This window comes from Moschus berezovskii, chromosome 5, assembly GCF_049115385.1.
Source record: "Moschus berezovskii isolate FMDL1 chromosome 5, NW_MosBer_1.0, whole genome shotgun sequence".
Lineage (NCBI taxonomy): Eukaryota > Metazoa > Chordata > Mammalia > Artiodactyla > Moschidae > Moschus > Moschus berezovskii.
This window is the reverse complement of record NC_142464.1, coordinates 119,592,969-119,616,599: the sequence shown is the minus strand read 5'-3', so window position 1 is coordinate 119,616,599 and position 23,631 is coordinate 119,592,969. Positions and strand designations below refer to the sequence as shown.

Sequence of the window (23,631 nt, the reverse complement as noted above, 5' to 3'; positions counted from 1 at the left end):
AATGAATTACCTCGTCTTCGCCCATAACTCCTCGCTGCATGTAAACAAAGGACAAATTTTAAAATGTCAGAACTAAAAATAAGCCCACATAAACAAACATTTGTGACATGGAAAGCTATGTGGGCATCTAGAAATTAGAACTACTTTGTCTTAAGAGCTACCTCAATATCATCACACAACATGTGCATGGTATTTTAATATTTACAAAGCACTCTTTTATGTGCCATTTGAACCATATACAAACTGCGAAATTAACTGGAAATACAAAATTTATTCTTAATTATGTTAAAACTCATGAATAAATATTTGTTTCATCTAATCAGGATAGGAACATGTTACACTTTATGGTTAAATAGCATCCTAAATATTTTTCCCAATGAATGGAGACAACTTGAATCCTTACTTTACTACTTATTATAAAAAGTGATACAGCATATAATGTCCAATTAGTAATTCAGGTCAACATCACTTTTTCTGCAAAGCCCTGCATGGAAAAATAACTGGAAGACACAGAAGAGTGAAAAGATAAAACAATATTGAACTGGTCTGCTGAAGTCTACAGAGCTTAGATAGAATACAAGACTTATGTTCAAACTTGCTAAAGTGAAGAAATGATCAATAACAGACTAACAATGCTTTCAATCTTTTTGGTACATTTTATAACAGCTAAGTGTTTATTGTCTCCACATCTGGAATAAGAGGGATTCCATTACAAACTATTATTAGTATATTCAAAGAATAATACATATGTTAAACCTTTAAAAGTGTAAAGCAGAAAGTATTTCAACCTACATTACTAGCAGTTAACAGATTCCTCATGGAGAAAAAACACTGCAATTTATTTTTCATAAGAGTACCAGTTTGATAAAATCTACAACTTGTTTTTAAATAACTTAGCTCCCAAATCCGAGTATACTATGAGTATTTCTACTCTAGAATTAGCAGTATACCAAAAATGACTGTCAAAATCAAGATCTTAATTCATATTCATTGATTTTTTTAGGTCTGGGAAAAATCTGTTATTGAAAAATTTCAAGTCAAAATATATATTTAAGGTTGTCAGAAATGTAGTCTCTCCAAAGGTATGAAATTTAAAGATCAAAGAAAAACAAGCTGCATCATTAAACACATTCTATTGTGGAGAATTTATAAAATTAAAAAAAAATTATACTAAGGCTTTAATATCAAGAAGGATTTCTACAGGGTGGGGCTAGTCTTAGTTCCCCTACAATAAAAAGGGGAGAACCAAACTTGAAAAGTCTTAATCGTTTTTGTTTCAAGAAATAAGCCAGTAAATGTAAGGTTTGTATTAGTCTTTTATATAAAGTAACTTCATTAACATCCCTGCATTTTACTGTCTTTAGTTACATATACTGTATGTACAGACTGTTGTCTTCTGTTATATAAATACAGACTTAACCTGTCCATGAACTCCAGCTACCTCAAAACCTGGCAGATTTACCTCACCTATATACACATTTATATACAGCTTACCTCTGTGTGTGTTTATGTATATACATATTATATTAATATATAGCTTAACTGATCTATATATTAGTTTAGGGTGAGGGTAGTGGTGGAAGTGGCACTTGGAATTTTGTCATCTAGGTCTTCTGAGACATATAGTCTGTAAGAAAAACAGGGTCTCAAAGAGACTGAAGATCAACTATGGAAAATCAGACACTAGGAATTATAAAAGTTTTCAAGAACAGGCTATGGAAGGATGAATTCCCTTAAGTCTTTATAGTTGTATTCAGCATCAAAGTGGTCAATAGGCACTTCACGGCTTAAATCAAAAGTTGGGCTTCCTGCTTATCTAAAGGCATTAATCTAATATAAATTTGCTTTCGGGAATTTCATTCACGGTTGTAGAGGGCCAAATATTCAAAAGAAAATAGAACTTCTCATCAAATTTGAAGTCATATTATAAAATTATGATTAAGTAATAATGTATAAACTCCAGGAGACAGTGAAGGACAGGGAAGACTGGTACACTCCAGTCCATGGGTCACAAAGAGTTGGACGTGATTTAGCAACATAATTCATGATCTATTGGACTGCAAGGAGATCCAACCAGTCCATCCTAAAGGAGACCAGTCCTGGGTATTCACTGGAAGGACTGATGCTGAGGCTGAAACTCCAATACTTTGGCCACCTCATGTGACGAGTTGACTCACTGGAAAAGACTCTGATGCTGGGAGGGATTGGGGGTGGGAGGAGACGGGGACGACAGAGAATGAGATGGCTGGATGGCATCACCGACTCAATGGACATGAGTTTGGGTGAACTTCGGGAGTTGGTGATGGACAGGGAGGCCTGGTGTGCTGCAATTCATGGGGTTGCAAAGAGTCGGACACGACTGAGCGACTGAACTGAACTGATTGAGAAAATTAATGACATCATAACCAGTTTATGGTCTTAGCTTTTATGTTCTTGGTCAACACTAAAATAGTGAAAATATGTACAAATGTTCATAGCATCTTAGGTTTCATCTCATTTCTAGGCTTGAACAAATTACTTAGAAAGTTTCTCCAACTATCTCATACCTGAGGAATTTTAGAATCCTGTAAAGAGCTGTTGCCCTTATTTCTTGGACAACTCTCAGATTCCAAGTCTCTACATTACCAAAAATAGAACTGACTGCAGATGAAGCTAAACCGTGTGAAACATTCCCTATTCCCTATCATGGAAATCATCAAGCTCCTACCATTATGCTAAACAATGGTGTGTGTACTCAACCTTCCTACTAATATTTCTATGTGAACTCCACAGATATGTTCCACTGTAACCAAACCAGAATTATCAGAAATCCTCAGTGAGAAAAGAAAATCGTTACATGTCTAGTAATCATTACGTTTTAATTAAAACAGACTTCTTTAAGCAGTATGCCCCTCCCAAACTCATTTAGAATATGATTTAGAGGGAAAAAAAGCAAATAATTTGTAGTATAAAGACACTGTACTTAAGAGTATTAAATTTCAGGTACACAGATTTATAAAACATCATAAAAAGTGAGGTACTAGCTATTTAACATACATATATATATATATATGTATGTATGTGTGTTAAAATATATATATATTATAGACACAAACATATATATTTCTTTGTTTTCAATGAAGGTATAAGGACATGAGAAAAGCCTGAAGATCCTTCCTACACAAGGGATGTTACAATTTGGTCCCGGTTACCAATAATCTGTTTAGACTCTAACCTGCAGCTACTTAAAAAGAAACAGGATAATTGCAGCCTTCTCCTTAGGACCTTTGTGCCCTTAGGTATTTACTCTCAGCAACAGTCTGTGGTACCTGAGTTACTGCAGCTAGAGGAAGGGACAGGTAAACATACCAAAGCAGCTGGAAATATTTAAAGGTTAACATTTTCTTGGTGTGAAGCTAAAGACATTATGTTTTGTTCTAAAAAAGCCAAAACCAAGGAGAGAAATATTCTCCCCCACCAATCACAATCCTTTGCAAGATCCAAAATAAATCTGCTATGATCTACTTCACTTCCATCAGCATCAAAAAAGAACTGATTGCATACTCAAGTTTCCTATTTTCACGACTGAATATACTTAAAACAATTTCATTACTGAGTATATTTTCTTAATTAAAAGATACACATAATTTCCTCCGAAAATAGAGCAAGCTCTTGATTACAAACATGGCTGTATGTGGTTAATCACAACAAATCTGAATTTTAAACCAGTTTGCTACCCCCTCCCCACACTTCTGCTCTGTTCCCCTTTTGAAAAATCACTTGTACTAATAAAAATGTAAACTATTTTCCTTGGGAGACATGTGAAAGGAGTACAGTAATGGAAACAAATACTCCAATGATACACCGTTTTGTATTACTCCTAGAAAAGATTTTTTTTTTACTTTTATTAAAAATGTAAGATTTATACACTTAGAAATACAAACATTAAAGCTGTCATTCTAACATCAGACAGTAAAACCTTTGCTTTTTAGACAATCTACCCATTGCTATATAATGCAATTTCCCTAAGGTACTTCTAGATATTAAAGCTGGACTCTTCTACAATATCTGAATTATTCAACAGTGGCACTGTTCACTAGTCAACTGGATTTCTAACTCAGTTGAGGAACCGGTCTATTGTAGGAGCCTATTTGCAGTTATATTTCTATTACATTTTTTACTGTTAAAATCTGTAAAAAAAAAATCTAAAGAACAACTTCACAAGACATACAGGTATGGGATTATAACTTTTTCTATATCTGAGTAAACAGAGGCTCAGAGTTAATGGATTTGCCAGGGGTACTTCAGAATTTCACCTGTTTTGACCAACTTCCTGACCTTTACTCCAGTCCCTGTTTATCCTTTATTAGCCCTTACTTAAAAGGAGTATTTACATGTTTAGCTATCATGCTAATTACTCAGGAAGGTAGAATCACAAAACCTTTACATCGTCTGCCTTATCTTCATAACCCCTAGACCTGAGTTTATATATTATCTTTTAATGGACTCAAGCCTAGCACCACTAGAACATCACAGATTTCTGCCAGTCCTGTATTAGCTAAGGAATGATCTTAAACTGTAATAGGTGTGTGTCTAATGTGCATTTGTGCACCATCAAAAGTCATCTTGGGTGCCACAAAGGGTAAGTGTACCACACTTGAGAAACACTGCTTGAGGAATCATTTTACTTTTACTGACTCCAACTTTGAGCTTCTTCCAAATGGTTCTAGTCAGGCTTTCTGAAGTAACGTTATCTTTGTCCACTATAAATAACTTCCTTCAAATACTTGAAAATTCCAGTTATGTCTTCTCTTAATTTTATACTCCCCAAACAGATCCAGCTTCTTCATTTATGCACAAGACATGATTTTTACTCTTTCAAAGTCATTTTGTCACTGTTCATCACCCATTACCACAACTGACTTTTACTGTCAGGAACTGTTCTAAATACTTCATGTGAATGAAATCACTCACTTCTCACAAAATCCTTCTGAGGCAGGCAGAATGCTGTCTCTCTTTTACATGTGAGGACTCAGAGACAAACGGAAGTTAGGTAAACTGCCCAAGGTCACACAGTTAGAAATACCAAACTTGGGTTTAAACCCAGATAACCTGGCTCCAGAGTCTGTAATTCCAACCACTGCCAACTATTGCTAAACCACCACATGGAAGAAATACTGATGTAGAATTTATTACCAATATTGATTTTAAAGGTCAATAATATCAGCTATGCTTGTTGGTTAAATATTACTAAATCAGTTGCCTAATGGTGAGTTAAATTTGTGACAAACGAAAAAGAGCAACAATTTAAAAAGCAGGTCTATGTACTGAGATGCTATAATTTCTTTAATCAATCAGTAATATTTCATAATAACTCAGTATAGGCAGAAGTTTGATATTAATATCACTTAATTCTCACTTCTCTCTTCAAAACCTTGACATCTACAAAAAAACCCTAATTCTTAACATTTAATACTTTCTTACCCTATAAATATACCCTATTTTCTGCTTGCTTTTCCTCTTAACCAAGGATCCCAGATAAGCAAAGTGCTTTTTTTTTTCCCCTCTCTGGATCCAGTTGTATCTACTAGCCTAAACACTTCTGATGTCCTAGATTCATCATCATTTTTCTCCCCTAGACCTTTGCCAGAAGTTCAGAATTTCCAGGATGGTTTACTGTACTGAGTATGTACTATAACCCTAAAATGGAATTCTATAAACGATGCTAACATAAAAAATAAAAAACAGATTTGTCCATAAGATATAACTCCTGCCTGCCTTAATTTTATTATTCTCCAAACAAATCCAACTCTTTCACCTATTCATAGGACATGATTTTTACTCTTCCAAAGTCATTACGGAAAATATATATTTAAGAAAATATGATTAGGTCCACTATGTGATGAAACACTCAACATCTAGATTATTTATAAAGGTTTTAGATAACTGAAGAAGTTAATTAGTTTAACGATGTTTAGTGCAACCGAAAGTATAAACTGTAAAAACTGTGTGGCTACTAAGCTCTGCTCACATAGAACCAACACATTCTATTGTGATTACGATATACTTCTGAATCATTCTATTTTACTATGTATTCAGCAGTCTAAGGACATCTGTGACTGATGTAACAAATTATCTCATTCAGCACTTTCCTTCAGATAGATTTTAACAGAATACGTGAAACATATGCAAATTCACTTTTCAACTGAATAGCTTTTCTTAGAAGTTAAAAATAGAAATGTGAATGACCTTTATTTACCAGACTGTTTCAAAAGAAAAGAATTTAAGGAAGTCAGGATTAGCATATTTTAAATGTATCATTACCTGAAGTTATTATTTTATAAATCAAGCCATAAAAGTAATAAAGACTATTTTCTGTCTTGTAAACTCAGTTTCAACAATATAATTTTCAATTCAGAGACCAGCTGCTTAAATGATGATATGGTTTGTTAATTCCATGGTAGAAAAAAGGCTGCATGAAGAAGTCCTGGCATGTAATTTCTAGTGCCTTTCTGGTCAAAGTCTATGGACTGCTAGACCTCTATAAGGCCTGGCATGAACATGACCTCAGTCTAGAGTGCAGAGTCTGTTAATACTGTGACAATTCTACTTCTAACCATAGTAGAAGATCCTCAGGAATAAATAAACCAGTGATTAGACTAGGCTAGCATGTGGTGGGTGCTCAGTACAGAAGGGTCAAATGTTGAACAAATCAATCTGTCACCTCACTTAATGCTTTGCTGCTGCTTCTTTTATTCCCTAATCCTATCTACCTTGACTGTCTCCTAGGTAGCCTAGACTTTCTTCCTATCCTTCCGTCTTTACTTAATATTAATTTTTACTTAACACTAGAGTTCACATGGTCTAGCTTCACACTGGCCGTTTTTTCACTGTTTCTCAACTTCATTGCCAACTTTTTTCAGCAAAGCTTTAGTTGAAGAAGTGTCGAGCCACTCTAGCAATTAATTATGTATTTTAAAGGAAGTCCTATACTATATTTACCATTCCTTCCTTCATCCTTCTTCCCTCTCCTCAGACCTGCCCCCTGAACATACTCTACAATAAATGTTGTTTAAAATTAAAAAACAAACAAATAAATAAAAGCAATCTTTGTGACGGGTATTTTAACCCTGCCGTGTCTACTCCAAAGTCATGGGAGTGCTAGGTACTGTGACTCCAAATGCAATATTTGCCCAACAGAAAGAAAACAACTTTATGAAAGTCTATTTATTCTTTTTCATGAGAGTAAAATTCACTGTGTAAACTTTCTAACCAGAATAAATTAAGTATGACTACCATATTTAGAGAATCACCAGTATATTTCCTAGTCGAACATAAACACAAGTGTTATATAATAACAGGTTCTACACACTTTGTAAATAGTATCTCATTTAATGCTCATAATCAACTTTGAGACTGCTATTCCCATTTCACAGATGGGAAGCTAAGGCTCATGGAAGTTAGTTGACAAATTAATACAATAAATTGGAAAGCTGATATTCAAAGTCAGGACTCCCTCTGTAGTCACAGTTATTGAATTAAGTCATGCTGTCACAAATATACTTCAATGGCAACTTTGCCAGTGAGAATATGCTCAAACTCCTAATTCTATTTTCTATACAGGAAGAGTTGCAGCTTCATTTTTATACTTATAAAATAATGTATGGGGAAGGTTTAGAGAAACATGTATTCATTCCTCTTTATACAATTCAACTGAAAACATAAAATGTTTTTATAAAAACTTACCATTTAACATCAATAGATTGTCAGTTCCTGGATGTGGATAGCTCAATCGACCTTTAAAAAGATGGGAAAGGGAAGTTTGAAGATTATGGAGCTATTTGAAAAGCAAAAAACAAAAAAAAGGAAGGGGAATAAGGAGAATAAATTTACTGAGCACTGTACAGTTCTTCAGGAATAAAAAATTAATGTTTAGCTCAAAGTGTATTAACTGAAACTATCTTTGAAAGTTGAAAACAGCGAACTTTTAGTTCTCAGAATATAAGAGCACAATGTGATTTGGGAGCAACTCTTACAGAATCAAGTTTTTTTTTTTTTAATGTAAAAACAATGTAGGTATCCTAGTCTTTCAAACTTAATACAGGATGTGAAAATTTAAAATAAAAACAAAAACATTCTTGAATCTGTTTGCAATTCTCTCTAAAGAAAGACCTATTTTCCCAAAAATCATATTTGAAGAACAGAAACTTATATTCTTAAAAAAACACAACAAAATATCAAAAAAGAAAGCCGTAAAAACTCAATGTGCTTTTGAATTCAATATGATTTTATAAGCTGAATTTGAATAAAGCTTAATAAAAACATCTTAAAGGTTTTACTACAAATAATATTGGAAATTTAATACTGTTTGATATTGTTCAAAGTTTATAATGAGACAAAAATAAAAACATAAAAAATGCAAATATTAAAGCTTAGGAGTGTGATACTTCTTTTTGAGACATCCTTCATTAGGGAATTTTGCATTTAGAAAAATACAGAAGGGACGACTACTATATACTGCTGTGGAAGAGAAAAAAGTTGTACATGAACAACTGCTGCAGTTTTACATCATAACATTTATTTGATTAAATCCCAATAGTGAGGATGATCATTTGTTTGTAGTCCATGAAAATATAGGATTTTCCTCGAATGACTGAATCTCAGATACACTATTAGAAAGGTACATTAAAATCTGCTTAGGAAACTTCAAAAAAGTAAATACCTGTGAGACTGCATTTTAGCGACTTTTAGCGCAGCCCTTGAAAAAGGCACCATGACAGAGGCAGTGTGTTGACACCAGGAGAAACCAACGACTGTCAATGAGCCTGACATGATCTGTAAGGAGTGCAGAGCAACTGCATCTACCTTTACCGCCTCAGCAAGTACTTTATATTCTAAGGGTCCCCTCCAAAATATCCCACACAAAACGAATTTTCTTCTGGCTTTTAATTATGAAGTTAAAGAATTTTATCATCTCCAGTGCAAGAGCAAGTGGCAAAGGTAATCCAATTTTGAAAATAGATAAGCAGATATATACATACGTGTGTGTGTATTTACATACCTATGGATACACACACACACGTCATCTGAGTTCTAATTTAACTACAAACTTCGTTTTCACACCGAACTTACACCAAATGTTTCTGACCTTCAGAGGACAATTTACCAGTCCTTACTGACTCCCAAGTTTCATGCAGCATGACATTAGTTAACAGAATGCCATACAAATAAGTTATTGATGTGATGCATTAGTATGGAGTGAGAAACAGGAGAGTAAGTACAAAGTATGTAACACAGAAAGAGTTAGGAAGCAGAGCTCTCTGGAACTGAATATTTCAACAGCGTGGAACATTACTTTGAAGGATCATAGTTTATTTTGGAAACATGCCTATTTCTAAACATCTTGTTGCAGATGACCAAATTTAGAGAACAATTTAAGGCTACAAAAAAAAATCACTGTTATACTTGAGACTGAAAACCAAAATCCCTAACAAAGTGGCAACCTGTATTGCTCTGTTCAGTGTAACAAGTTCATTAGTCTGTACACTGATGCTAAGGATACAAACACTAGTGAGACAGTCTCTGCTTATAATGCGGTAGGTGAAACAGATACAAACAATTCTAATACACTTAGCCAAGGGTAAAGAGTTATGTACAGTAGGCTATACTGTACATAAATGAGTATTTAACAAAAACACAAATGAGGATTTAACCAAGTCCAGGGATTCAAGCAAGATTTCTAAGAAAAGTAAACTAAGCAAAGACTTAAGCCTAGTTCTACTTCAAAAGACACTCAACTTCCAGTGGCCACATAATTATCCTCTAATAGGTTCACTGTTCACTTTATTTTTTATCGCAAGACACAGGTAACAAGATATTTTCATTACTAATAGTCTTTTGACTTCTTGGCTCTGAACGGACTTAAAAGGCACACCTTATGTGGAAAGTTCAATGAACAGATATTCTATTTGAAAATGGATAGATAAGCGTAAATATGTTCTAAAATATAATTCTTCAAAGAAGAAAATCTCTCAAGACAATTAATAAAATACTCCAAATTGAAATAAGCAGATTTAGATTTGTTTTAAAATTACCCAGCTACTTTTCCTCTACCATGCTGCTGCTGCTAAGTCACTTCAGTCGTGTCCGACTCTGTGTGACCCCATAGACGGAAGCCCACCAGGCTCCCCCGTCCCTGGGATTCTCCAGGCAAGAACACTGGAATGGGTTGCCATTTCCTTCTCCAATGTGTGAAAGTGAAAAGTGAAAGTGAAGTCGTTTAGTCGTGTCTGACCCTTAGCGACCCCACGGACTGCAGCCTACCAGGCTGCTCCATCCATGGGATTTTATAGGCAAGAGTACTGGAGTGGCTTGCCATTGCCTTCTCCATTTCCTCTACCATAGTGAAATACTAATACATCTTCACAAGTAAACTTTCACAGCTCTATTTTACGTGTGAGTGAGTGAGTTGCTTAGTCATGTCGGACTGTATGCAGCCAGCCTCCTCTGTCCATGGGATTTTCTAGGCAAGACTATTGGAATGGGTTGCCATTCCCTTCTCCAGAGCATTTCCCCAACCCAGGGGTAGAATCCAGGTCTCCTGCATTGCAGGCAGATTCTTTACTGTCTGAGCCATGAGGGAAGCCCATCTATTTTACAAGGGATAGTATTAAAATTACTTTCATTAAGAATCTGCCAATTGACAGTAATAACTAACACTGGAAGTTTTATGGGCTTCCCTGGAGAATGGGATTGGCCTAACCCACTCCAGGATTCTTGCCTGGAGAATTCCACAGACAGAAGAGCCTGGCAGGCGAGGTTGTGAAGAGTCAGACACAACTGAGCAACAAACACTTGCACTTGGCAGGTTTATGGTGTACCAGGAGCTTTTCTTGGAGAAGAAAATGGCAACCCACTCCAGTATTCTTGCTGGGAGAATCCCAGGGATGGCGGAGCCTGGTGGACTGCCATCTATGGGGTCGCACAGGGTCGGACACGACTTAAATGGCTTAGCAGCAGCAGCAGCAGCAGCAGGAGTTTTTCTAAGTTCTTTACAATGAATTACTTAACCCTCACAGCAATCTTGACTTAGGTACCATTATCTTCCCTCTTGAAGATAAACCTTGCCACAAAAAGTTAAACATCTCACCCAAGATTACAGCACTGGCAGGATTCAATCCAGGCAGATTAGCTACATACTTAATCACTATCTTATAATGACTTCCTAGCTAATAACAATCTGGATCAAAGTATGCATGGTTGGTTGTACGAAAAATTCATTCAATGAAAAAATTCACAGAATGATTATGCAGCATAGATAACTTATCCTTTAACACAGAAAAAAAAAAAAAATAGAAAAAAAGCCACACTGCTATAAAGCCAGCTTCCCCCTATTGTCTAAAGGCCTGTGGCACAGAGGTAGTTGTAGATTAACACCTGTTTTGTCAATACTAGGACACAAAAATGGGCAGACACAGAGCTTCCCATAGGGGAAAAAAGTAGACTTTCCCAACCCTTCTTGTAGTTAAGTGTGCCCATGTATCTAACGTGTGGTCAACAAATGTAAAACAAAACTGGTGAGTGAAGTTTCTGGAAAGTATCCTTAAAAGGGAAGCTCTTCCCTTTTCTTTACCGTTTCTCCTGCTTTCTGGAATGCATATGCAATGGCTCAACTGAATCAGCCATCTTAGATCATGAGGCAGAAGCTGGGTGTGAAGACTACAAGGCTGAAGGACCCCAGACCCATGAGAACCACAACACTACTTCTCGGAGTCTTATGTTTATGTAAAAGAGAAAATGCCTATCATATTTAAGCTACTTAGGAGTTCTCAGTTATACCAGAAGAAGTTAACTTTACAGATAAAGTCCTCTAGCAATGAGTTTGAGCAAACTGAATTTTAGTTAATTGGGCTATTATTTATGATTGTAAAAGTATGACAAAATACAGTAATGTCATGATGGTTTTAACATATCTAAAGAAATGGGTATATACTCCCTTTTGGTCTCTATTACATTAAAATACTATAAAACTGAAAAGAAATAATTTTGAAAAATCTGTATTCTTAGGTGCTGGTGAATAACTAGAAGACAAAAATTGTCTTGTTAGTCTATTATGATTTTAACAATATGCATAATACATATACAAAAAGACAATTCATGTTAGCCATTTCAGATGTATATTACTGCATCAAAAAACACTGACAAATATGACAACTGCATACAACTTACCAACTATAAAGATAAATTATTCACAAGGCAATATTTAAAGACATGCAATAAGTTAAGCCAATACTAGACTATTCACATATATATTCATATATATATATATTTATTGATACGTATCAGCACGTAAGTTCTTTCTCCAAACTACTTACTATCAACACAAAGAACTTATTGGTGATAAAATGATAACATTTCTTATTTCATGTTTCCTTAGACTTATAAACGTTCTTTTAAAGTTATAGAAATATGAATTAGAAAGGATAGAATGAAGCAATCCTTTCCCCAACATCTAGTGCTTGTGTATTCTCAAATTTAAAGCTTCCAGTTAACGAGAAGATACCCATTTGATGAGTTTAGTTGCTAAGTTGTGTCCAACTCTTTTGTGACCTACGGACTGTAGCCCACCTGGCTCCTCTGTCCGTGGGATTTTCTAGGCAAAAATACTGGAGTGGGCTGCCATTTCCTCCTCTAGGGGATGGCCCTGACCAAGGAGCTGAATCCACGTTTCTTGCATTGGCAGGCAAATTCTTCACTGCTGAGCCACTAGGGAAGCCCATTCGATGTATCATCTTACTTTCTTTTCCGGATACCATATTCTTTTGGTTCTCCTCTATCAGCAGCAACTCCTAAGGTCTTCTTTGCAAGTAATTTATTTTCCTCCTCTTCTCAACCCTTAAATGCTAAAGCTCCAGTGGTCAATCCTCAAACTTCTCTCTCTACACTGTTTCCCTAGATGGCATTATCTGCTACCAAAACTTCATGTCATCTCTAAGCAGATGACACTCACATTATATCTCTTAACTGCAACTCTCTACCCTAACTCTGTATTTCCCCAGATTAGTATACAGTACTTTTTCCCATTAGTTTGCTCATCTCCAAACTCTGGGTTACCTTGTTCCCCACTCTGACTAATCTGTGTATAAATCTGTCACCTGTTCTCTTATCAACACAGAGCCCAACCTGACTACTCTTCACCAGCTCCTTCACTGTCTGCCTGGCTTAAGCCATCCCTGTCTCCTCACAGACGGCCAGAATAACTGCACGGTCTGGTCTCCACTCAGCAGTGATCCTTCTAAAACCTAGGTCAAATTATGTTGCTCTATTGCTTAAAGCCGTCCCCCACTTATCTGGTCCCTCATCATCTACCATTCTAACCACAATGGCCTCTGCTATTACTCAAGCATGCCAGGTGCATTCTCATTTCAGGACCTGTATACTTCTCCCCTTTGTGATCCAAAATGCACTTGCCTACATATGACCAAAATCACACCTCTCACTTCAGTTAGGTCTTTAACAGATGCCATCACAAACCATCCTGTCTAAAGCAGCAGCTTCATTCCTCTGTGCCCTTGACACTATGCTTCTGCCTTCAAAGAGAAGGCAGACTGATTGACAACACTGATTCCTGTTGTCTCTGTCCTTCATTAAACAGATCCATGAGGGCAAGACTGTCATTCTTCATTCCCTACTCTTATCTCTGCTGCTGCTGCTGCTAAGTCGCTTCAGTCGTGTCTGACTCTGTGCGACCCCATAGACGGCAGCCCACCAGGCTCTGCTGTCCCTGGGATTCTCCAGGCAAGAACACTGGAGTGGGTTGCCATTTCCTTCTCCAATGCATGAAAGGAAAAGTGAAAGCGAAGTCGCTCAGTCGTGTCCGACTCTTCGAGATCCCATGGACTGCAGCCTACCAGGCTCCTCCGCCCATGGGATTTTCCAGGCAAGAGTACCGGAGTGGGGTGCCACTGCCTTCTCCAACTCTATCTCTGGTATGTAACACAGAGCTTGGTACATAACAGATTCAAATATTTATTAAATGGATGAAAAAAAAATCTCATTCTGTTATGTGAACTATGAGCTTGATCTAAAGCACAGTACCTAAATATGCATTTGTATGTGAGGTATGGAAAAGACTTTCTCTCAGTGAATGGGGAAAAAAAAAATCACAAAACAAGCTTTTATCAATTCATTTCTTAACCCCTTAAATATGGGGAGGGGAGGGAAAAAGACAAGTCCTATTTTTGCTCTTTGCCAAGATTAATTTTTCCCATCTCCACAACTGTTTTCTTTTTCTTTAATGAACACATCCAAAAAATGATCTTCAAAGCCCCAATATTCACAGTTAATGATGCCGACCAATTTCTCGTTAGTGATGAGAAAGTTGCTGAACAACAATGCCACATGTTCTGCCAACTCTTTTAAACAGGAAAAAAAAATCACACATAAAGTTTAAGTCAGAATAGTTAACCAACTAATAAGAGAGGTGGTATGGTGTGGTGGTTCAAAACACAAACTCAATAACTATTAAATTCCACGACCTACTAGCAATGAAATTTAGATATTTATTATTAGTAAGCCACCACAATCATCCAACTGTAAATTAAGGCTAAATATCTATCCTTAGTTGTGATAATTAACTAAATTAATACATACATGTAGAGTCCTCAGAACAGAGCTTAGCATATATCAGGTGCTCAATAAATGATAGGTATGATATGTTATATATTGGGTACCTATATTAAACCAACACACATACACAACACTCTTAAATAAGAACTAATTCTTCCTTTTTATGTGCTTTAAACAAAGCATTCCTCCCACTGCTTTGGTAGACTCTTCTCATATTTCTTTCATTATCTACATTTCACCTTTATTTTGAAATCCAATTAGGAAAAAAAAATGGTTCACAGGAAACCTGGTAAAATCCACTCAGAATGTGGTCATTCAGTTCAGTTCAGTTCAGTCGCTCAGTCATGTCCGACTTTTTGTGACCACCAACCTTGAATAACTTCAATCTCTGCTCAGATCCAAAGGTCAGGACAATCATTCCTGACCTCACTCCCAAATCTCAATGCATGCCTCATAAAAGCCTAAGAATAGATCATACAAATGTAGAAAAGACCCTTAGATCCAGATTCCAAGAAAGCAACAGAATCATTTCTTACCTTCATCTAATAAAAGCCATCAGTCTACTTTAGTTTCTAGGAAAATTAATCAAGCTAATTCACTCTTAAATAAGGATCCCACTATAATTTTCTTCATCTAATATTTATAACTTTCAAAACCTTTATCCAATTAATACTAGACCATACATTAGGAAGGCTTCCCTGGTAGCTCAGCTGGTAAAGAATCCACCTGCAATGCAGGAGACCCCAGTTCGATTCCTGGATTGGGAAGATTCCCTGGAGAAGGGATAGGCTACCCACTCCAGTATTCTTGGGCTTTCCTGCTGGCTCAGCTGGTAAAGAATCTGCCTGCAATGTGGGAGACCTGGGTTTGATCCCTGGGTTGGGAAGATACCCTGGAGGAGGGCATGGTAACCCACTCCAGCATTCTTGCCTGGAGAATCCCCATGGACAGAGAAGACTTGTGAGGGCTACAGTCCCTGGGGTCTGTAAACAAGGAACTTATGAATGTTTCTTTTAAGTATAACCACAGAGAAAGGCAAAAACAATTAAGGGCTAAACTTTAGTCGTTAATCATCTAGTAAGATAATGTATTATTGTAAAATCACTTCAATAAAACTGGTACTAATTGATATATGCAATTAAATGTTAAAATCATGTTGCACCAATGGTCACAAAACTTTAAATTATAAAAGGGTTTATTAACAAAAGGAATATTGAGAATAACAAATGGGCAATCAAACATCATCAGTGGTTGTATAAACTGACATAAAAATAAATTGGCAAAAGTGGGGGGTGGGACGATTTAGAAGATTGGGATTGACACAGACACACTGCTATGCATAAAACAGATACCTAATTAGAACCTGCTATATAGCACAGGGAGCTCAGTGCTCTACAGCGACCTAAATGGGAAGGAAATCCAAGAGAGAGAGGGTTTTTGTACACATAGAGCTGATGCACTTCACTTTACAGCAGAAACTAACACAACACTGTAATGCAACTATACTCCAATAAAAATACTAAAACAGTAAACTTAGTCACGCTGAGGGAATATTAAGACTGCTGGTCACCACAATGGTCTGAACCCCCAAGAGTACAAAATCTGTGAACTATCCCAGTAGCAGCAGACATCATCAACCAAGGACCACAGGTCAAGCAGCAACCAGGTTTTCAAAAGACACTGTTTTAGAGCCAGAGAAAGAAGGATTCCACTTCCAAACTGAGACTCTGCCCCTCACTCAGGAGGATACATGAGTTTCCTTCCTTCTTATGCTTACCAAGACAGGCTGGGACCTGGGACCCTTTGCTGCAGTGAGCTCACCTGCACAAAGGACTCTCTGAGCATCAGAATACAAAGAAACCATACGGAACCAAAAATAAAGTGCCTACATGTGCAGTTGCAGCACGTTATGAACGATAAGATACAAAAATGTCAAAAACTCAACTGCCACTTCTGAGGCATCAGGAGTAAAAGCAAGGTCCTGTGCATGATAGATCCCTGCACACAGGGCCTCCAGGGCCACCAAGGGTAGGTGGACGACTTAAGCCACCCCCTGGCCTGACCCACAGATCCATCCCTACCTTCACCCCATTGAAAGGACTAGTTCACTCCCCCCTCTCAGGGCGCATGGAAGGGAACACTGAAAATCTGTTCCTTGTTTTCACTACCTTTTGCTGTAGCAGGAGTCAAAATAAACCTTGCCTCCATGGTGGCTCAGATAGTAAAGAATCTGCCTGCAATGCAAGGGACCCAGGTTCAGTCCCTGGGTCAGGAAGATTCCGTGGAGAAGGGAATGGCAATCCACTCCAGTATGCTTCCCTGGAGAATTCCGTGGACAGAGGAGCCAGACGGCTATAGTCCACAGGGTCGTAAAGAGTCGGACAAGACTGCGTGACTAATACTTTCACACTTTGGGGGGAAAAAAAGTTGGCAATATGTGTCTAGTGCCTTGAAAACAAATGCAATGTCTATTCTATGGAAATAAACTCAGAAAAAGCTCATTGACTTTCATTTAAAAATTTAAATACCCAAATGTACAACTGTAGGGGAATGGTTATACAAACTATTTTGCATGCACGTAAATGATTTTAAAAGTTCTAAATAAATATTGATAAAAAATTTTTGTGGACCAGTGTTTAATCTTTCAACCAATAATTTACTGAGCCTGCTCTATTTGGTTGGCACTAATACAGATGCTGATTTAAGATAAAGCAAAAACAGAAGCGGTCAGTGCTCCCATGATACACTATCATGTGAATGGAAATACACTGAAAAAAAAAAAAACTGAATCAAAAATAAATGAGAAAAGTGCTCCATCTGAAAATCCACATGGTTGCTTAGCAATCCTTACAAAGCAACCCACTACTGACTACAGTGTCGAAGAGGCTTCACTAAGGAGGTACGTGAACCAGGGATCACAAAGTCTTCCAACTGAACATGGAGGAGTGAGTACATGAGCTCATCTCTGCTGCTTTCTGAAACCCCTAAAATGACAGCATAGAAGTTTTAAAGAGGCAGAACCACCATTAGGACAAAGAGAATTGGACAGGATCACAGAAGAATCATATCACATTTTCAAAAGCTGTGAACGTGAATGGCTGAGTGGTAGCTGACTGTGGAGACCAGAAATCACTAAAGGCAACCTGGTGTGTATGTGGGGAAGATTATCAAGAAATAAACCATTTACTATGGCAAAAGCCCCCAAAAGTTGAGAAATAAGCAGCTCTGGTTATCTCTCAGAGTAGATATGAGTAGAACTGAAAACTGGGAGGCAGATGATTGGTTCAAGCAGAGACACCTGCAGCCCCTTCTTTAGCTCTTCTAAGAAGGCTAACTAGGCAGGACTATAGCTTCCAGACATCCAAGTCCATTCCCCAGACAAAAAGAAAGTACATGAACACAGATACTGTGACACACAGATCCACTTACAGTAATGCTCACTAGATCATAAGCTGTAACTACACACAGTTTCCAATCACCATTTCTGTTTTATCTTTAAAAATGAACGGACCGCAAAGGATCATAAGATACTGAACAAAAGTCTCCAGCATGAGAGAAAAAAAAAAAGAACAAAACCAAACAATTACAAAAGAGGAACTTAAAAGAAGCATAGACAACACAAGCAACTGGAAAACTAATTGTTTAAACACTCCAGAGAAATAAGATCAGAGAATAAAAATAAGAAAGTTCTGAGAATTTTTCTAAAGAGGGTCTTAGAAGTCAATCGGAGAAAAAAATTTTAAATAAAAAAAATCATTAGAAGGATTAAAAGTAAGAGATGAGAAACCCTTCTAAAAGCAAAACAAAAGATAAAGTCATGGAAGTTAGAAAACCAAATAATGAGTTCAGTTCAGTTCAGTTCAGTTCAGTCGCTCAGTCGTGTCCGACTCTCCGCGACCCCATGAATCACAGCACGCCAGGCTAGGAGACCTACTATTTCGAGAACAGCAATTTCAGAGAGGGGTGATATAAAAAAACAGAAGAGAAGAAATTATTTTAAAAAGTACCAAAAATTTCCAAGAACTGAAGGAAATTGAAATAGGAGGACTCAACTAATGTGCAGTACAAGAAACAAAACAACACAATGGAGTGAAAGAAGGAAAGACGGAAGGACGAAAGCGGAAAAAGACAGACAGGTAAAGTCCCCCACCGTCATACATAGGAAGACCTGCACTCATTAGTACAAGGTTTCAGAGCCACAGGCGCGAAAGTACTCTAAAAGCTTCCAGGAAAAAATTAAAATTAAAAAACAGAAAACAAGACAATCATACAAATGAACAGGTTTTAGAATGGTTAAATTTAACCCTGGAAGTAATGAAGCATTGCTTTCAACATTCTAAATCACTAACACATAATTCCACATGAGCCTATCATCTTATGTAGGTAGAATAAACATATTTTCATACATATAAGCCTCAAAATTTATATCCCATCTGAAAGGTTGTAAGATAGGCCCAATAAAACATGTAAAAACTATTAAGAAAGAACATGGAAATTAGGACATGAATCCCAAAGGAAAAAGGAATTCTTGGGCTTAAGGAAACCTCAAAATGACAGTTATGACGGGCTACAAGGATACTCACACCACCGGGAGGGGAAAATAAAAGACAATTTATATGACTATTTGCTGTTTTTAAATGTCCCAAGAAGCTTCAGTGTTTTACACATATATTCTGGGATGAATTAGTGTAAGTACTCAGAAAACTAAGCAAACAAACCAAAAGAGACAATGATAAATTCCAGGAAAAACAAAGTTATATGAGAAAGAAAATGCTACTGTACAACACATATGAGGCTCACCTGTAAATAACATTTGCATTATCACAGTAATTGCATCGTCTAAACAAAAGTGGTCCTAAAATAATTTTCAGAGGACAAAGTGGTGAAAATGTTGGGGGTATGGGTAAGTCAAAGTAGACAGTCTACAGGCAAGATCTAAATGTAGGAAATAGAAAGCATAAGCATATTATTTACAAACAACTACACCAAGAACAGGTACAGCTGAAAGTGGATACATCCAAGGAACAGAAATCAGAAGTAGATAGAGAAGAATGCAGAAAGACTTCTATTTTTCCATCTATAAACTTAATGGCACTATTTTACCTTGTAATCTATGTACATATATTTTTTAAACTAACTTTTTCAAAGTTAACCAGGTTAAAGGGAAGGTAACTATTTGTATATCTCAAATATCTTATGTTTATATTTTAAAAAGAAAAAATGAGAAAAATTATATACCAAAAATACTAAACATGGTTATTTTAGCTTGTGGAATTATTGATAATTTAAAAACTTTTTTCCCCAAGTTTTTCCAAATTTCCTTTAATGAATGCCCACTACTTTTTTGAAATAAGAAAAACATTTCAAAGAATAAAGTCCTATATCCTGCAGGAAACCTTTCATTAGAGACTCTCAGATACTTTTCAAATACTATATGCTGCTAAAATTCATAGGCCCAGTTATCCCATGTATTTATCACTTCAAGTTCTGTATAAAAAATATTCTTTCTGCTTTTATTTTCAATTTAAAAATAAGAGACATAGGTATATAGAACAGTCTTTGGGACTCTGTGGGAGAGGGTGAAGGTGGGATGATTGGGGAGAACGGCATTATAGCATGTATATTATCATATGTGAAATGAATCACCAGTCCAGGTTCAACACATGATACAGGATGCTTGGGGCTGGTGCACGGGGATGACCTGGAGGGAGGATATGGGGAAGAGGGAGGTAGGAGGGGGGTTCAAGAAAGGGAACACATGTACACCCGGGGCGGATTCGTGTCAACGTATGGCAAAACCAACCAATATATTAATGTAAGGTAATTTGCTTCCAATAAAATAAATTTAAAAAATTAAAAATAAATAAATAAAAATGAGGACTCTAAGCCCATATTTAAAGTTCTAGGATAGATGATTTGCATGAGTAATAAACTTTTAATAAATACACATATGCTTTGAATAAATGTGATTTTTAAGAAAATTCATTGTCATTTCTGTGCAATAATTTTTACTTTTTAGAAAAGAAACTGTAATCTTATTAAGTCAAATCATTTAGTTGACTGTTCAAAGATGCTTGGAAGAAATAACAATTCTAAATTTAATAATATTGTTGCTAAGAGAAATATCTAAAACTAAATAAAAATTTAAAATCTCTATCCATGATACCATATTTCAAATGAATCTTCTATAACAAAAACTTTTACAATCACACTTTCAAAATTTCCTTTTCAATCTGCAGTAACATTGACAACAGAAGTTCTACTCTAATAAATTGTACCCTTAAGATGAACTAAATTCTACTGAGTAGTTGGAGGTAAAGGTATCAAGTATGTCACAACAGTGATCACCTCTTAAAATCAGAACACATTTAACAAAATGTATATGTCTTCTATATAATTTAGTCCAAAAATAATTTTTTTTCTCTTTATCAAGGCAGAAAACAAAATCAATGAAGTAAAAGGGAAAGAATGTGTAAATTCTACTTACTCCTTTTTAAAATAAAAGGAAACATTTTACTTAAAAACTGAAAGCACACATAGCAATCTATTATCTTGTTTTGGAAAACATTCTAATAAAATGATTTTCATCTATGCTTTTTTTTTGGCACATGTGAAAATTTGACTTCAAGAAACACAGGTGGCTGAAGAAAAGCAAAATGGTTCTGAGAAATACATGCCTCTCTATCAGAGTTATTAATAAGCTAGGGCAGTTTAAGAGGAGGGAGGTAACTATACTTTGGCATGGATATTGCTGGTATCAGTTTTACTTTTTGCTCTTCTCTATTTAATAAATACCATTCAAATTTTTTAAACTCCTTTCAGATTTCTTTGATCTTGTTCTAATAGAGGAGAGTTTCTCAAAAGTGTACTCTTCACATAACCTGCCACGGCTAATTTCTAGGAGCAGGGCCCTGAAAGCTATGTGTTAAACATGCTCTCCAGGTCTGAGAACCTCTGTCCAGCTTAGAAGTAATAATTTTTTTTAAATTATGAAATTTGATTGCTTTTTAAAGATTTTTTTAATATGGACAATTTTTAAAGTCTTTCTTGAATTTATTACAATATTGCTTCTGCATTATGTTTGGGTTTTTTCGGCCACAAGGCATGTGGGATCCCCAACCAGAGATGGAACCCACACTTCCTGCACTGAAAGGTGAAGTCTCAACTGCTGGACAACCAGGCAAGGTCCTAGAAGCTCTTAAGCTCAAAAATGTAAGTTCTCACACCAGACTTTTAGAAATTGATACAAGTTATTTTGTGACTCTGTACTTCAATTTTAAACTATGGCTTCACCTGATGAGTCCCATGTGATAGCTACTGATGTGCTCAGATGCTCAGTCGTGTCCCACTCTTTGCAACACAATGGACTGTAGCCCACAAGGCTCCTCTGTCCACGGGATTTCCCGGGCAAGAATATTGGAGTGGGTTGCCATTTCTCCTCCAGGGGAATCTTCCTGGCCCAGGGATTGAACCTGTGTCTCTCACATCTCCTGCACTGGCAGAGTTCCACAGAATAGCAAGGAGAGAGAAGAAAGTCTTCTTAAGTGAACAATGCAAAGAAACAAAGGAAAACAACAGAATGGGAAAGACTAGAGATCTCTTCAAGAAAACTGGAAATACCAAGGGAATATTTCATGTAAGGATGAGTACAATAAAGGACAGAAATAGCAAGGACCTATCAAAAGTAAAGATACTAAGAAGATGTGGCAAGAATACACAGAAGAACTATACAAAAAAGGTCTTAATGACCCAGGTAACCACAATGGTGTGTGATTACTCACCTAAAGCCAGACATCCTGGAATCCGAAGTCAAGTGGGCCTTAGGAAGCATTACTACCAACAATACTAGTGGAGGTAATAGAATTCCTGCTGAGCTATTTAAAATCCTAAAAGATGATGCTGTTACACTCAATATGTCAGCACATTTGGAAAACTCAGCAGTGGCCACAGGACTGGAAAAAAATCAATTTTCATTCCAATCTCAAAGAAAGGCAATGTCAAAGAATGTCCAAACTAACACAACTGAACTTATTTCACATGCTAGCAAGGTAACGGAGAAGGCAATGGCAAGCCACTCCAGTACTCTTGCCTAGAAAATCACATGGACAGAGGAGCCTGGTGGGCTGCAGTCCATGGGGTCGCTACTAGTCAGACACGACTGAGCGACTTCACTTTCACACATTGGAGAAGGAAATGGCAACCCACTCCAGTGTTCTTGCCTGGAGAATCCCAGGGATGGCGGAGCCTGGTCGGCTGCCATCTATGGGGTTGCACAGAGTCGGACATGACTGAAGCGACTTAGCAGCAGCAGCAGCAAGGTAAGGTTCAAAATCCATCAAGCTAGGCTCCAGCAGTACACGAACTGAGAAATTTCAGATATACAAGCTGGATTTATAAAAAACAGAAGAAACAGAGATCAAATTGCCAAAATTCACTGGATCACAGAGAAAGCAAGAGAATTCCAGGAGAACATCTACTTCTGCTTCACTGACTACGCCAAAGCCTTTGACTGTGTGGATCACAACAAACTGTGGAAAATTCTGAAAGAGATGGGGATACCAGACTACTTGACCTGCCTCCTGAGAAACCTGTATGCAGGTCAAGAAGCAACAGTTAGAACACAGTTAGAACCAGACATGGAACAACAGATTGGTTCCAAATCGGGAAAGGAGTCCGTCAAGGCTGTATACTGTCACCCTGCTTATTGAACTTCTATGCAGAGTGCATCACGCAGAATGCTAGGTGGGATGAATCACAAGCTGGAATCAAGACTGCAGGGAGAAATATCTACAACCTCAGATATGCAGATGATATCCCTCTAATGGCACAAAGTGAAGAGAAACTAAAGAGCCTCTTGATGAGGATGAAAGAGGAGAGTGAAAAAGATGACTTAAAACTCAGTCTCAAAATAAGAAGATCATGCATCCAGACTCGTAACTTCATGGCAAACAGATGGGAAAGAGTGGAAACAGTGACAGATTTTACTTTCCTGGGCTGCAAAATCACTGAGGATAGTGACTGCAG

General features: G+C 36.8%; 1 protein-coding gene across 7 annotated transcripts in view; it reads right to left on the bottom strand.

The window, feature by feature from the left end:
• CPEB2 (cytoplasmic polyadenylation element binding protein 2) overlaps positions 1-23,631 on the bottom strand; it is a 77,195-nt gene that overhangs the window by 33,065 nt on the left and 20,499 nt on the right. For 3 of the 7 annotated variants that reach the window (XM_088836502.1, XM_088836503.1, XM_088836506.1), the window contains one exon: positions 7,726-7,776. The exons of 2 other annotated variants lie outside the window; for them this stretch is intronic. In XM_088836502.1, the coding sequence (XP_088692628.1) occupies positions 7,726-7,776 (51 nt within the window). Of the gene's footprint in view, positions 1-10; positions 35-7,725; positions 7,777-23,631 lie in introns of all 7 variants that reach the window. 2 more of the 7 variants (XM_088836501.1, XM_088836505.1) reach the window with 1 other exon arrangement.